General features: G+C 38.8%; 1 protein-coding gene across 4 annotated transcripts in view; it reads right to left on the bottom strand.

Moving 5' to 3' along the window:
- The window catches only part of KIAA1549, a 137470-nt gene that overhangs the window by 36196 nt on the left and 85393 nt on the right, over nucleotides 1–15881 (bottom strand). For all 4 annotated transcript variants that reach the window (XR_013773944.1, XR_013773945.1, XM_079303415.1 and 1 more), the window contains exons 8-10: nucleotides 13784–13929; nucleotides 7279–7456; nucleotides 4968–5152 (exon numbers count right to left, since the gene is read on the bottom strand). Coding sequence is in view for 2 of the 4 variants with exons in the window: in XM_079303415.1 (XP_079159541.1) it covers nucleotides 4968–5152; nucleotides 7279–7456; nucleotides 13784–13929 (509 nt within the window). In the remaining 2 variants the exon portion in view is untranslated. The remainder of the gene's footprint in view (nucleotides 1–4967; nucleotides 5153–7278; nucleotides 7457–13783; nucleotides 13930–15881) is intronic.

Genomic DNA, 15881 nt, shown 5'->3' on the forward strand with positions numbered 1-15881 from the left:
GACCGTGAGCGGATTAGAGCAGACATGCAAGGGCTGGTGACAGTCCCCAGGTGATGATGACACTTCAGCTGAGCTGTGCTGGCACACGAGGCAAACTGGCAGCTCTCCAGCTCTGGCATTACCTGGGCTGCAGCTTTGGGAGAAGGTGCAGTGCTGTGTCCAAGGCTTTGTGGGGACCAACCCACTCCACCTCTGCCACATGTAAACACACACAGGAGGGACACTGAACCTGAAGGACATATTCAGTCTCTAAGAAGCACAGTGGTGTGAAGATGCCTCCAGAGAGGAGTGACATCCAACTGGAGAGGCAGGCGTTCTTCCCCATGCGTTTTAGGACGTGCCCTTGGCTAAACAACAAACTGAGCAAGCCATGCAAAGCTATCACTGCAAAAGGAATAACTTCAGCACACCCAGCAGTTACAGAACATCCAATCTTATAAAGAAACTGCCAATTAGCTTGTCCAGTTCTTGCCATTAGGGCAGGGAGACTTTTCCTGAAAAATTGTCTGTAGCTGAAATTATCTCTGAGAAGTCCTAGCAAGGGATCTTTTCTTTAAATGCTTGTACACAGAAGAGAAAGTGAAACCCCTAGAGAATCAGATTCCATTTTAATTTTTTAATGTCCCCAGAGAAAGAAATAATACTGCTGACTCTGCTTCTATTGTGGATAACATGCAAAATGAATTTTTGCTCACTGGGGAAGAGGAAAGGATTTTGCACAAAAACATCAGAGGCCCAGTACAGGTACAGAGCAAAATGATGGTTTGGGCATTAAAGAAATACACTGAGTTTTTCATGAAGAAAAATAACCAATGGCAAAAATTCAGTTGCCCATAAAAGGCACAGTTTCTTTGCAGGATAAAAAAGCTTGGGCCAAGCGAAAAGTGGGGACAATGTTATGGCAGATATAGGTAATGGCAAGAAAGAAAATCTTGTTCTTTAAACAAACCACTTGTGCATCTTTTTACTTCATAAGGCAAAGACATCTTAATCCAGTGCAACAACCCAGGTCACATCAAGGTGAATTTCCAGTAGGATGCTATGGCTTACAGAACAAGTCATGAATATTTGATGTGCCCTTTAAATATCTTCGTATCATCTCTTCAAAAGAATTATCCTTGCACAGACCAATGAATCTTGCATAGATTCACTGCTCTCCCCTGTTTCCTTAACTCTCAGTTTAAAAAGCATAAAAATAACTTTGATCTAAGCATGTTCTGCCATTTAATCTCCACAATGGAAAAGGAAACCTAGCATTTTACAGGTATTACTAATCCTGTTTTGACGCAAAGGGATAGATTAGCAAATCACAATCTCTTCAAGATCCTTTATTTTTTCTTACTTTATGATGGAAACTGGTTTTGCAAGCATCAGTTCCCACAGTTCCATCTTTCCCATGTATTTATGTTTATATTCACTGAGGCAGCAGTTAAGTAAAAAATCCCTTAATAACAGGCTCACTCTAGATACTCTTTGCAGGAAGTAATATTAGGAACCTTTTTAAGCAGGATCCTTGTGCCACCCTGTCTGCAAGACACTGATCCTGTAATGAAGCTGGAAGGCCAGAAGGAAAGAACACAAACTGGTGGTACATGCAATATGCAGAATAGGCCTTTGCTGTATACAGTCCACCTTGCCCATGTCATTATCTTAGAAGATGCATTATCTTTGCTATTATCTATACTACCTTTGAGAATGACCCAGCCTGAAGGGAGGGGCCAAGCAGCACATCTGGACTCAAGCCCAGCTTCAAGGCTGCTGTGACACATAAGTATTAATGCAATCTTGGGTACTTCTGTGGACTTGTCACCACAGGATCTGGGTACTTTTCAACAACAGCCCTGTCCACTCAAGTGGGAAATCTGCTACTACTGACCAGCACAAGTGAGGGACTGTGACCCAACTATTTTAAAGGGGTGTCCACAGAGTATTTAAGGGACCAAAGCCAGTTAGCTGTGCTGGCATGAATGCTGGCAGCATGACTGTGTAGAACAACTACCTTGTGACCTTCACCTCACCAAGGTGTACCCAAGAAGCCATACTCCAAACACCCAAAAGTCATGTAGGGCCTAATTGCCAGCAGATAATAGTACTGTGTTTCCTTCATCAGAAGACAGACTGTGAGGTTATGAAGCTTATGATTTCATGGTGGCCACAGGAACACAGAAATCACACCTACTCTGTAGAAGTAAACCTTTACATATAAAAGATTAAAACTTATATTATTTGAGTGAATACCAAAACATTCCAGGAAAATCCAGGCACTTCAAAGCAGAATGAAACAATTATATGAAAGAAAAGGAAAAAGGAAACATATGACTAACACATGGGGCTATAGAATCCAGTAAAATTTGTAGGTCTAAGAATCTCTCTGAAGAGGATAATGCAACTTTGTAAGAGAGATTCTAATTAAGAATAAAAAGTTTCTGCACAACCTATAGCTTACTTATGCAATCTGCATTTACAGTACATTTACAGAGTTCTGTCTCTTGACTTTTAAGTCACAGGTAACATAATTTACTATCAGCTGCTACTGAAAATTCAAATGGGTTATTATGCTGCCCACTGAACTGCTCTGCTAAAGTAGCTAATTGAAGACACAGAAGAAAGACTGGTGACACTCCTGGAGACCCACCAGTGCAGTATGATACATGGTATCAGCTGAAAAGGAAACTGGTGTCTCAGTTTCTTATCTTCCAATCAATACACAAAACATATCACAGACTTATTACAAGGTTGAAAAGTATTGTCTTCTGTTTCCACTATGGATATGCCAGACATATGCTAATGAAAAATTCTATACTTAAATGAATTTTTTGTTAAATATTAATGGAAGTGAGAAGAGCTAGCACACGATAAATGCATCTTTACATTTTTTAATAATGAAATATAGATTCCAAGAGAAAAACTCAGATCTTTAACCTAAATGTCTTTCTATTTATAAATACAGTGCAGGCTTTCACCTTCCTTCAGTACCAAGGTCAAGCCCTGAAAATAGAGAATGGAAAGAATTGTGGCTGTGGTAAGGAAGAGGAAACCTAGTCCAATTTTGTGGGGTTTATTTACAGACATAAATCCCTGACCACATGACAACACTCCTTTGATCACTTCTTTGCATTTACTCTAATAAAAGGTATAAAATACATGGACAATTTTAGGGGGCAGGATCAGAAAAGATGTCCCTAATAATTTGTATGTTGTTTTGACTGTCTGGAGGTTTTTGGTGGTGGTTAAGTATGCCCTATTCTGATCTGGAATTCCAACCCACTGTCTGAAAACATGAAATCCCAATGACAGCCTGATAGCAAGAAAGCCAGAGTACTGCTTTTATGCTGGGGAAAGGAGGATATGGTTTGCAAAGTAGGTTCTTCCAGTTGCTTGATGTGCAAAGTGATAAAAATTTAAGACACTTTTTATTGCTTTACCTCCAGTGGCACAAGGATTGAACTAGATGTCCTTACTGGTTCTTTCTAGTTTGCTTACAGCAACTTCCCCTAAGAAGGCAAAGTGACAGGTTCCCTAGGCAATCCAAAATGAGACTTGCAAATAAACAAGTTTGAGGCTTCTGACTCATGAATGATTAAGATGAAGAACGTTGTGAAAGCAGTGGGGAAAAGCAACTGAGCCATTTTCTCAAAAGGAAATAATTATATGAAAGATGTTTCTGGTCCTACAGCCAATACAACCCAACTGCTTCCTCACAAAAAAAAAAGCTTGTGATAGCAGAGAGGTACTGAAAATGTGATCAAACAGTGTAACAAGGGTAATGGTCCTCTCTTGCCTTTTTTGTATGACCCTTCTCAATTTAGTGAAAACTACTGTGGGGAACTTCCTCAGTCAAAAATGTGCATTACATTACACACTACCACAGCAGAGGTGAAACAAAGTACCAGGGGGTGGTGTTCATCAAAGGGTACCACTTGTTGCCAGCCTGGATTCTGACACACAACTTGCAGTTGCAAGACAAGTGGAAGTTACTATTGATTTGTTCTGACTGCTTTGGAAGTGCAAGTGCTTTCTGTTTCTCTCATCTTTCACATCATTAATTATCTTGAAAGAGAGCATGGTGTACAGACAAAGCTTGTTATGGAGAAAACTGTGTGACTGAACATGAGGTCACAGTGCAGAACATGACTGCAGTACCACAGGACTAGCAAAGGCAGATTATTTTGCCTTTATTAATGCCTCTGAAGATATAGTCAGTAACAAGCATTTCTGACACACATAGGTTCTCTTTGGTTGTAAAAATAAAGTAACCTTTCAGGCACATCATCATCCTTTTTACTGAATACATCCTTTGTGAAAAATCTGGATCACAAATTTTTTGGTTTACACTCTTGGGCAATAAAAAGAAAAGAGTACTGAATTTCTCACTATCCTAAGCAACAGTGGCCAATAAGCTCACTTATGCAGGCACATATAGATTCACTAATTGATGTTCTAGTACTGCAACAGGTTCTCACAATTGCAACAAAAAGAGCCCTGGCAAAACATGAAGCAGCCAGGACAGGTTCCAGCAAATTCTAGTTCCAGTGTGAGGTATGATGGGTGGTGCACTTTAGCTGTCATGTTTGGTTAGCAGAAGCTCTCCAAAGAAAAATTCAGCCTTCTGGGGAAAACAAGGTCAGTGATTCAAGACTCAGTACATTTCTTCTTATTCAGTCCCATCCACAGCCTTGAAATGAAGTGATAAAGAAAGGTTCCTTTCAGCATCAGTGCCCACATTTCAGAAGGATGGATATATCTAATGGAGTATCAAATACCCAGGAGAATAAATAAAACACTATGGGATTCTTGACTTCAACTATCATTAGACAACTTCCCTCAATTTTTTTTCCTCTTGAAACTGGAAGTTGCTGAAACTGTGTTTACACATGCTAGTTAAGGATGCCAGGTGTTCCCCAGAGTGTCACATTTGTTTGTTCTCAGAATACTCAAGCTCCTCTCAGCACAGCTTCCCCTTTTACCTTCTGTCTCTGCTGAATGTTGCTCACTGTGTCTGGCTGAAACTCCAGCTTGTCTGTTCTGCAGAGTTTCCAGTATAAAATAATAACAATCAGGAGCACCACGGTCACCGGGACTGCCACCCCGACGATAATCCAGAGGTTGCTATTCTGTGTCTCTGAAGTGGATTCCTTCAGCTTCTCCACAGCTGTAAAGTTAAAAAGAAGACAGCAGTATTATTATGTGGTGATGGTTTAAACTGAGGACACTTCAAGGTTATGTACACTTGTACATAACTATGTAAATGCTAGTTAAGGAATTTATCAACAACCAGCTGCACATCACAGGAGATGTCTTGCCACTGTAAGTTAGGGTATGCCATGCTCAGGAAGCAAGGGGCAAGAGACCAAGTGTCCTGGCCCACCTTCTGAAGACCTGTGCTTAAAATACTAATAAAAAGGGTACTTCTGCCACATCATCCTGTAATCCAAAACTAAGCTGTCATAGTGAAATGGGTCTAAAAAAATTACCACCAGCAAAGCTAAGATAGACTTTCCAACATTGCTGCCTGTTTCCTGCTTTAGGCAGTGCTACCAGGCTGCCTTTTCTCTTTAACATTTTATTATAAAAAAAAACTTGAACCCTCTCCACAAGGTGTATAGTTTTGTACTGGTGATTACTTTTTTTTCTTCTCTCTCTTTCATTGTCAGTGTGTGAGATCCTTTAGCCCCAAGCAGAAAACAAAACTGCTGGAAAGTGTAATCAAATAAGTCATTTATGTAAAAGGTAAACTGAAATAAATGGTAAAAATTTTATTTGCTAATTTTGTATACTGGTTAATTATGGGACTAAAACCCATAGAAATAATACATTTCTAGTCAAATTGAGGCACTTTCTAAAAGTTATGCTTCCAAGTTCGAGAGTATTTCTATCTTTTCTAGATATCATTTTATTAGTAGCCATTCCAATGATGAGCCTAGAACTTAAGGAAACATAAAATTCTTATATTTTATATATCTAACAGCTCATTTCTGGCATTATATTTTCTGTTATAAAAACAACCTTTTTTGGTCTAGTTTCTTCCAATAGAAGCATTTAAAGATTTTTATGACTGTGACTCTTAGAAGATCTTTCTAATGACAGGTCAAGGATAACAAGTTTCAACATGCACAATAAGCTATGAATAGTTTATGAAGTTAGGTCAACATTTACCATTTTTGTAAAGAGAATTTATTCTTTCAACTTTTTCACTTGTGTCTAACCACCATTACAGTCCCTTAATGGATAATGAGTAGATGTATATGAGCTACTGGCCTATCTGTACACAACTGTTTTAATGAGGGACAAAATTTAGAAACACATACAAATGGTGCAATTATTACTATTTTCTTTCTTTTCTTTCTGCAGAGAATTTTAAATATCAGACACATGCTTGATCTGTTGGCAAAATACCCTGTGGTACCATGTAACTCATGCCTCCATATTGCACATAGATGAGAAAAGGTAATTAAGCATTCATACCAATGAGGTATTTTGCAGATCATACTTGTCAGTTCCTAAGATACCTTTAAGTTTCTTTCCTAATTGTAACACAGAATTTTGAGTAGGTATTCTGTCTCACTACTAACTGAAAATTACTTATATATCAAGCCTCCTGAATAAAGTAATTATATGACTTTACGTGACCTATCTATTTATTTTGATGTGCATCTAGTAAAAAATCACATTACTTTTATATTATTAAAATATCATATTACTTACATATGACTGGTGGACCATATTACTTATATATTACTGATGGACAAACAAAACCAAGGTGAATCATATTCAATGGAAAAAATAAATGCCCCAACTACTCTTGCTGTGCATCTTTCATGGAAAAAATAACACAGACAAAAAAGCAGTGACTTGTGTTAAACCACACTGCCATTACTCAGCTAAAGGAAACACACACTTCATACTGACACCCTCCCATCCCACAACTGTGAGGTTTGAACAAGCTCTTGGACAAGATAAACTGTAAAGAAATACTGGACGAGCAGGATCTGATGAAAATGGCAGGAAGGTCTTTAGTCAGCTCAGCACTTTTCCAGCACAAGCAAGGAGTGAATGCAGTGAGGCTGGACTTAAGGACTCTGCTGCAACCCTGTGCTCAGCAGGGTCTTCAAGAGGCAAAACAAAGCATAGCTCACTGGAAGGCTGCTAAAACTGATTTCCTCAGGAGTGTCAAGGCTGCAGCACTCCAAAAAAACCCCACTACAACAGTGGGCACCATGCAGTGCCAAAGACAGCCTTCCTGCCTGCCTTGGCTGGTGTGGATTTGACAGGGCTTACGCTGCGCAACGCTGCCTTCGATGCGGTACCCAAGGATGATGGCAGCCCGCTGGATATCGACTCTGTTCATCAGGTCTGAGCACTTCAGAGCACTCAGTCTCTCCCCATCCTGGTCCTCCACAAAATAGATCAGCTCCACGGGGTTATCGACACCAACTAGGCGTGACACGTTCACAATCTGAAAAGAAATTGCAAAACTTTTACATTTTAAGTTGGATTTATTTGGAGATCCCATACATTTGGTCTTACAGTTCGTACTCTCTCCTGTTGTAACTGAAAGGAAAATTTCAAGGGAAGTGATCCCTTATAAAATACATTTTTATGGCAAACCTTTCCTTTCCCCCTACCCACTTGTATCGTAACAATGTGCACATCTGGTAAGTTAGAGAACTGCTTTCACTCTAAAGTGCCACCCTGAAAACCTCTACTGCCTTTAGCAATTGCTGCTTAGAAGAAGTGTGGCTGCACTTTTCCCTTCTCTAAATATCCTTCTAAATATCTACTCTAACTTTGATTTGTTATTCATAACTCATACACCTCTTTGCTCCAGTTTTTCTAAATGTCAAGCAGCTACACGGGCGAATATTCTGTTAGCATCAAATAAAACTGTTTGCTCTGTTTCAACTTAAGCACTTGCACAGTCACCTTCATCCTCCAAACAGCTCCCCTTGGCATCCACCTTTCTTCTGGAAGGAATGTATTTGAGCTGTGGGAAGCAATTCTTCCTACCTACATCTAAAGACATTAATAATCAAAAGAATGCATGCTATGAGGAAGCCCTGTAGATACTCTAGCCACCAAACATCTACATTGCATATTAGAACCACATAACTTTGAATTCCTATAAAATTACATCTTTTTATATAACAACTCTCCCTGTTTAACCATTTACCATGTAATGGTGAGCTCAAACAAGACTTAGGACAAAAAATAGTAGGGGGTATTCTGTCATGACTTTTTTTTTAAGAATTTGAAGGGCTCTAGAAGGAATAAATAGAGCAATGTATTTTGCTTACTTCAGAATTATCATTCTGCTACAAAGTACATATTTAATAAATTATAATCTCAGAAACTGCCCACAGACCTTGAGTAAAGCAAACACACCAATGTTTGCATGTCTGAGTTTTACAAAAGCATATCTTCTATTGTTTTCTTTCCTAGTTCCCAACTAAACAAATCACGCTGAAGGAAAGAAGTACAATTTCCACCTCAACAGGAATGATGTTCTGATCTTGGGGACAGCAACTAAAAAACATGCCCTAAATAAACAATTCCCAGGAATGGTAACAGCAAGATGCATACATACATTAAAAAAAAAAAAAAAAAAAAAAAAAAGAGGGGAGAAAAATGAAACAAGAGAAAGCACAATTGTCATAAATCTTGTAAAACAAATTAACTGTAAGCAAATAATAATAATGTTCAATGTCGGCCACATTTGATGCAAGAAACATAATATCTACAAATAGAGAAAAAAAAAAAAAAGTGTAGATCTCTGAAACACAGCAAGAGCTGCTAACAGGACTTATTAAATGATGCTGCTGCTCACCTGAACACCATTCCCTCTTCTACCAGCTAAGGGAAAACAATCCCTGACTGAAGGTAACAAAACAGCATCAATAAATCAGGTTTCAACACAAATATTTGGCAGCTGTAAAGCTAAATCTGACTTCATGGACCTCTAATATGCAGTTAGTTAACAAATACCCACAGCTTTATATTATGCCTGCTTCAGGTGGGTTGCCACAGCCTGGTCTCAGTGCACAGAGCAGCAGAGTATACTGCTGGGATCTGCTTCCAGCACAGATGAAACCTTCCCAAATAGCATTTAACTCACATGGAGGGTGAGGGAGTGAAAGGCCATGTGGGACTGAAAATCAATGTGTTCTTTGTTTTAATTTTATGAAGCCCCTCTGTGCACAGCAAAGCCACAGAATCAGAGAAAATTAGAAAATTCTTAAACTGAACTGTCATGTATTTTATGATCTGTGAAGAATCCAAGAAGGACTATAATTATGTGTTACAAACATCAGGTAATGGTCCCAAGCTGACTGAATGGGTTAACAAAGGAACTTCTCCACAGCTGCCTTTAGAAAAGGCAGGGGGTAAGAAGGACAACATTCCAGTGTAAGTTGTCACAACTGAAATTGTGTAAATTTTAACAGAGAATTAAAAAGAGCATATGGCTCCCTATGCTGAAGAATAGGGATGAATGAGAGTGGAAATAGGAATAAGTAGCTGGAGATATTTCAGCACAGTATAGAGAACACAGGAACAAGCACAAAATAGCTCAGTGGAAGTGCAGGCTAGTGCTGATGAACTAAGTTTACTGTTTAAAGCTAAGTTTTATCTGAATCAATTCTGTATTTTATGACTGTTCACACCATAGAGAAAAAGAAGTTTCACAGAGAGAAGCTGCAGACAAAATTTCAAAACCATGGGGAGATGGTTATGGATTTCTATTCTGGGAAAGCTGATGACTAGCAGGGTTGTCTGGAAGCAAAGATAGTAAGACAATCAGACTTGTACATAAACACAGTACCTGTGACCATATCAGTACCTCAGTTTTCACTTCTCACACTGATTCACTAAATTTTACTTGTTGATTTTTATAACTAGCCCCTGAGTTTGCTGAAACACAGGAAATGGCATAATGGGTCTGAATAGTTTTAGATCTGCTCATGGAATTGAGGTACACAGTCACTGCGCCTGTTTTTCATAGAGTTTCTGTATTCTAAGTTTTGTGACACATGGTTCCAAATTATACTCTTTGTGCAGCTTCAGACTGGCTTAGTCCCTGTCCCTGAGAATGCTAAGAATGCAAGCAGAGACAAATACTATTTGCCAGGCATCCAGCAAAGCAGCCCACATGTAAGGAAAGCATTTAAGCATTTTACATTTATGCTTTGGCAGTGAGGGATGACATAGGGAGAGATGAGATAGAAGAATTTTAAACACAGAAGGCAGAAAGTGGGGGGAAAGGAAAGAAAATAAAAGAAGAAAAAACTAATTCAACTTCTGTGTACATAAATGATACCATCTTTGTTGATACTAGACATGCATTTAACCTCCACAGCAGAAAGGCTTAACTGTGTTCAGGTGTCAGTAAATTTAATTTAAAAAGTGTTTTCAAGTGAATATCATAGGTCAGTGAACAGAGTTGCCTTGGTAACAAAATCTAGTCCACAATTTCAAGCCCAGAAATACAAGTGATGGGGAAGCCTGCAAAGCATTCTTAGAGTCCCAGCCAGCCAGTGGGATGCCTGGTCAGCAATCCCCACAAGAGCAAGAAACTCCTGGGTGAACTGTTTCAGGGTCTGGAAGGCATGAGTGCTACTTAGAAGCAGATATGCACACACAATCTCCAGTGCTCATGCATGAGGATTATTCACCTTTCTCTCCTTCCCTCATCACATTGGGAAAAAATAATCAAAAAAGATCCTCTGTCTGTCTTTTTAAAAGTAGGATTTTTAGTGTCTGGGCAATTAATTCAAGCTGTACTGTGGTCAGCACACAGAGGTACAAACAGACTGTAAACATGACAAGAGGGGCCAGTTGCTGCCTGGGACAGCTGCTGGAGGGGCCAAAAGCCTCAGAGGAAAAGGTGAAGCAGCAGCAGTGCCCAAAGGCTTTATTTATAAACCTAAAAACTCACAGCAAGACAGGCTTTCCTCAAACAGGAGAGACACAAAGCTGTCAGGAGAAAAACAAGACAAGGAATTTTTGCCTTAATAAAAAGCTCAATTCAGTCATTACATTCTGTCATAAACTGCTACTCCTCACACACACTGGAACTAAAATGCTGCCTAACATGTTCTTTAAATCAGAACATTCCTCTTACTTTAATTTACTAGGATCATTTTTTCACTTTCTACTAGGTTCAAAGGACCAAGCATGTAAAAATGAAGGAAAAATAATTTCCTTTTATTAGCTACTGGTGTATTTTTAAACTACACTTAAGCCATTTAATTCCTAAAAAATGTAATGAGAATAATTACAGTAAACCATTGACAAAATACAGCACAGGTCTCTGCAGATGCAATGCAAACCACAGTAAGCATATGCCTTCAAATTTGCAGCAACAGAAAATGCATATTGAAAATATGTATGACTCTGTGAAACATTAATACAAAGTCACACAACAATCAGTGGAATTACCAGAAGTATAACAACCAGGTGTGAGGCTTCAGAGAGGCTTTTGTACATAATGGTTACAGGCTTTTTTCTCTTTTTATCATGGAGTCCCACCTGTTAACAGCACAGTCAGTCAAACAGGGGGGAAGGCCAGCTATTGGGTACCCTCCAAAGCTCCTCTTCTGAGTGTCTAGGTTTAAAGCATAATTTTTAACATTCTTAGGTACTAACACATGCCTTTAGAAATGAAATCTAAACCTCACAAGGTATCGCTTCCATTTCCTGAGCATGTGAAAGGAAACTAATATGCCTGCAGTAACATTCACAAATAATTGCTTCACCTCTTGACCTGCAGTCCTGATTTTCCACAGAGCTTAGAAATGTCACATTTCAATATACTATAAATATATTTCACCTCAGGAAAAGCTCTGGTCTATAGGGTCACAACACAAGTGAAATGTGAGCCTAGTCTTTAATGGATATGTACACGTGCTCTGTTAATAAAACTATGCAACACTCTTGGTGCTGGCAGTTTTTGTTCTTATTTTCACTTCATTGTGCTCTACTATCATAGCAGTCACTGATTTGTGTGCAAGAAATACATATGGGAAAATCTGAATATAAAGCACAAGAAACATTATTAGCTCTCCCAGAAGACACACAAACACTTCAGAGCTTATAAATCTGGCTATGAGGAACAGAATTGACAGCAGCAAAAGGTTCATAGCAGATGCCTATGGACAAGACCCTTAGCTAAGAGAGGAACATCCTTGAAAGAAACTGATCATCGTGCCAAGGAAGCTAGCAAGGTGCTGTGGCACCTGCAGGTACCTGCTGTTCTCATCCAGGAAAGCAGAACAGCCAGCACACACACCTTGCTGCAAGGTCTCTCTTCAGCCTCCCTTCTTCCATATCACCTTTATTACAACTCTAATCCTACTTGAAAGTGTGGGCTGGGAGCACCTGGAGAAGCCCTATGATGGTGAGATGTGCTGACTGTAATGAATAGAATCCTCTTCTCCCAAAGACAGTTGGCAGGCTCTTTGTACTAATTAAGTGGCATAAATGAGCAGCACTGCTGTCTGGAACATGAGCACCAAACCTCATCTCATATCCCAATATGTAACACAAAGTCAAATGAAAAATGCTGTATTTTCACTTTTCAAAATACTACTCCTTATCTAAAAAGGATGTGCCCATAATTTTGTGCATGAAAAAATACATTACCTGAGCTTTATTGTGCAAAGCCATAAAACTGTAATCTAAACATACACATTTTATAGGCTGTGGTATCTTTGCTAGCAACATAAGGAATATTTCTTTAATTTATATGCAAAGGAAGGACAAAGGCATAATGAACAAAATGCAGTAAGAGGTGTTGGGAATAGGAGATCTGAAGCAGACACCTATTTGCAGCAATTCAAAGCTGTACAGAAGAAAAATAAAATAAAATCTCTATTACTGGAACAGATGTTTCTGGGACAGGAAAGCAGAAGTAAGAATATCCCAACATCTGGAAATTTAAGTGGTAGCAAAAACTGTAGGATTAAATTGAAGACAATAGGTCTGAAATGCAAAAAGGGCATCTGGGAGGCAAACCAGCTGTCAATGAATTAGCTGGAAAGGGTAATTTTTAAGAAGATGAGCTATTAAAAAAGTACTTTGACTTTAGATTGTTGAATTGACTAAAAAGAACACATTAGAATTTAAAACTTTAAATTAAATATCCAAGTCTTCTTGGACTTTATGTGAATAAATCCACCTGTGACTCTAGAATGCTATATCTGCACTGGAATCCAGACAACAGAAGTTGCTATGTGTGCAAAATTAGGCATGATTAATCATTTTTACCTGAAATCCAACCCTGTGACCAGGAGTACTGTGAGAAATAAGAAGGGGTAGAATGTATTACTATACTGCTGCATCAAGCTACACATTACCCTACTTTGTATTTCTATACCACTGCCAAAACATCACAGAGAGCTGTGAAGTAGCTGTCCCAGGAGATGGATGATCATCCTGTCTCCTTTTGCTAGGCACCTCATGTAAGTCAAACAAGTAGAAGATTTTAAAAATGAGATGTTGGTAAAATAATTTCAATGTTGCTTCTAAGAAACCATCAGAAATTTTTAGTAGGGCACTTAATCAGTTATTTGCATTTGTTATGTTTAGTTTAAAAGATATATGTGATGCTTAAAAGATGAACCATATTTTAGGTGCAAAACACAAGCATCACCAACTAGCTAAAGGTGACACATGCTTTTGAGTTATATTTCTCAACTCAAAATCTGAACACTTTGTTAACTGATGTTAACTTATATTCAGTAATTTATCATCCTGTATTTTTCATCCTCTGATTTTGAGCTCTTAATACCTGCACAATGTTGCTGCCTGCAAAGCTGGCCCGTCTCCAAATGCGCCCTCTGAGCAAAGCCTCGTTCAACAGGTGAGCGAGTTTCCGCTCCATCTCAGCCCGAAACACTTCCTCCTGAACTCGCTGGTCCACGACACCCAGGAGAACTGCAGTGCACAGAAAGCAACCCAAGAAAACAAATTCATTAGTTAAACTTCTCAGTTTCTTCTCCACAACTTCAATTACCAGCTTTGAGTCGCCCTGTGACAGGTCAGGGACAATTCGAGAGCACCTGTATTTAAATGACAATTCTGACCTGTTCAGCTGGAGGTTGTATGTTGGAAAAAGAGTGACATTTGGTGGGAAAAAGTAAAAATAAGCAATTTTGGGGAAAAGAAATTCAGGCAAAGGATTGCTTTTGAACCTTAATCAGGCTAGACAGATCCAGGATAATAAGGAAACTATTTCAATTCTAAAAATGCATAAAATCATGAGCATTCAATCAATTTTCAAAAACTACAAAAGAGAAAACTCAGTCTGAATTGTCTGCTTCAACTAATTGCAGTCAAAATTGTTGTGTTCAGAAGTGATACAGAGTTGGAGATGGGGAGGGCAAGGGTTCAGAGTCATGGAGAAAAAGTAGAACAGCAGCACCTGAATGAAGCTGTGTATTCAAGTGAACTTCCCCCATAAGATTAACAAGTATGCCAATCACAGCACAAAAAAATGGTTTGCAGCCCTGCTCACTTGGCAACCAGGTATCCTGGGTCACTGGGGCAGCTAATGCTGAGAAGAACCCCAGAAGGAAAATGAGAAAAAAGGGTGGATTTTACTAGCACGAAGGCATCCAGTTAGAGAAATGTGGAGTGAATGGAACAACAGTAACTCAAATGATCCAACTGAACAATCCTCCAGGACAGCAAACCAACTCACTGCTGACTGCATCAAATACATTCAGTTTTGATTGTCCACTAAAAATGCTTGTCTTTTTCAGAAGCTGCTTTTCCTGTGTTTCCACAGCTTTTTTTAAGTGTGGTGCTTAATAAAAAACCACCAATTAGATAAAAATAAATATAATTTTAACTTTTTAAATTTTTAAACCAAATACAAAGTCACTTTTTCAATTTTAAGCTTTTCACTGCAGATGTCAGAAAAAGGAAATATTTTCATGATTTCTCACTGAGATCAACAGTATCTGTCTTGTAAATTCAATCACAGACTAAGTATCTCACAATTAAATAGCAAAATAGACAGTGACCTAAGGCTATTACATACACCAAGCAGAAAACTGTTCTTGCCTGTGTATTGGATTTCAGTATCAATAAATTATGTTTAATAGCATGAATTGTATTCTACAACAGAGGGGGAACACCACATATCTCAGCTTTTTATGACTATTGGGATGCATGCACATATATCTGGGTAATTTGATACTGAAAATCTTTACATGCATAGATTGTATAATTTTCCCATGTCATGATTCATTACCCTTACAATACAAAACACTGACTGAAAGCACTGACCCAGCCAAAGTCTACTTTTCCCAGAATACTGCAAGAACTGAGACAACAAAAAATTCCACTACAGCTAGGGAGAAAAAAAATTGCTGCAATTGGCCTTCAAAATCTTACAGGCAGGAAGTTTATCAAAACCCAAGGGAACATAACTTCAGAGCTGGAAGAACACTTTTTACACTGCAGGAGCTAAGGGAATTTAGGAGAATTTTCAGCAGCAATGGACAAACCTAAGGCTGTGCAAAAGATAGAGCAGGTATAGTAAAAAAAGCCAACAAAAATCTCTCAGGAAGAATGCCACTGGTTAAGAGACATACATAGGAGCTTCTCCCACACTAGTGAGCAAATTCTGAAATTCTAAATCCTTCTCCTCTGGAACAAACCATATGGGCTTTAGGAATTTAGGTGCAATTTGGTTTCCCACTAAAAGAGCAAAGTAATGAGTGGTGGGAGACAGGGAAACCTGGAAAAAGAAAACCAAGTCTATACAACAGGTGAACTTTAGGTGATACAAGCTGTGGGAAGACAAGAGTGTATCCAGTGGGGCACCTGCATCCTAATAACAAGTTTGGTAGGCAAAGCCTTCTCACCACTCAGGCTTAAAA

The sequence above is a fragment of the Erithacus rubecula genome (assembly GCF_903797595.1).
Source record: "Erithacus rubecula genome assembly, chromosome: 4".
Lineage (NCBI taxonomy): Eukaryota > Metazoa > Chordata > Aves > Passeriformes > Muscicapidae > Erithacus > Erithacus rubecula.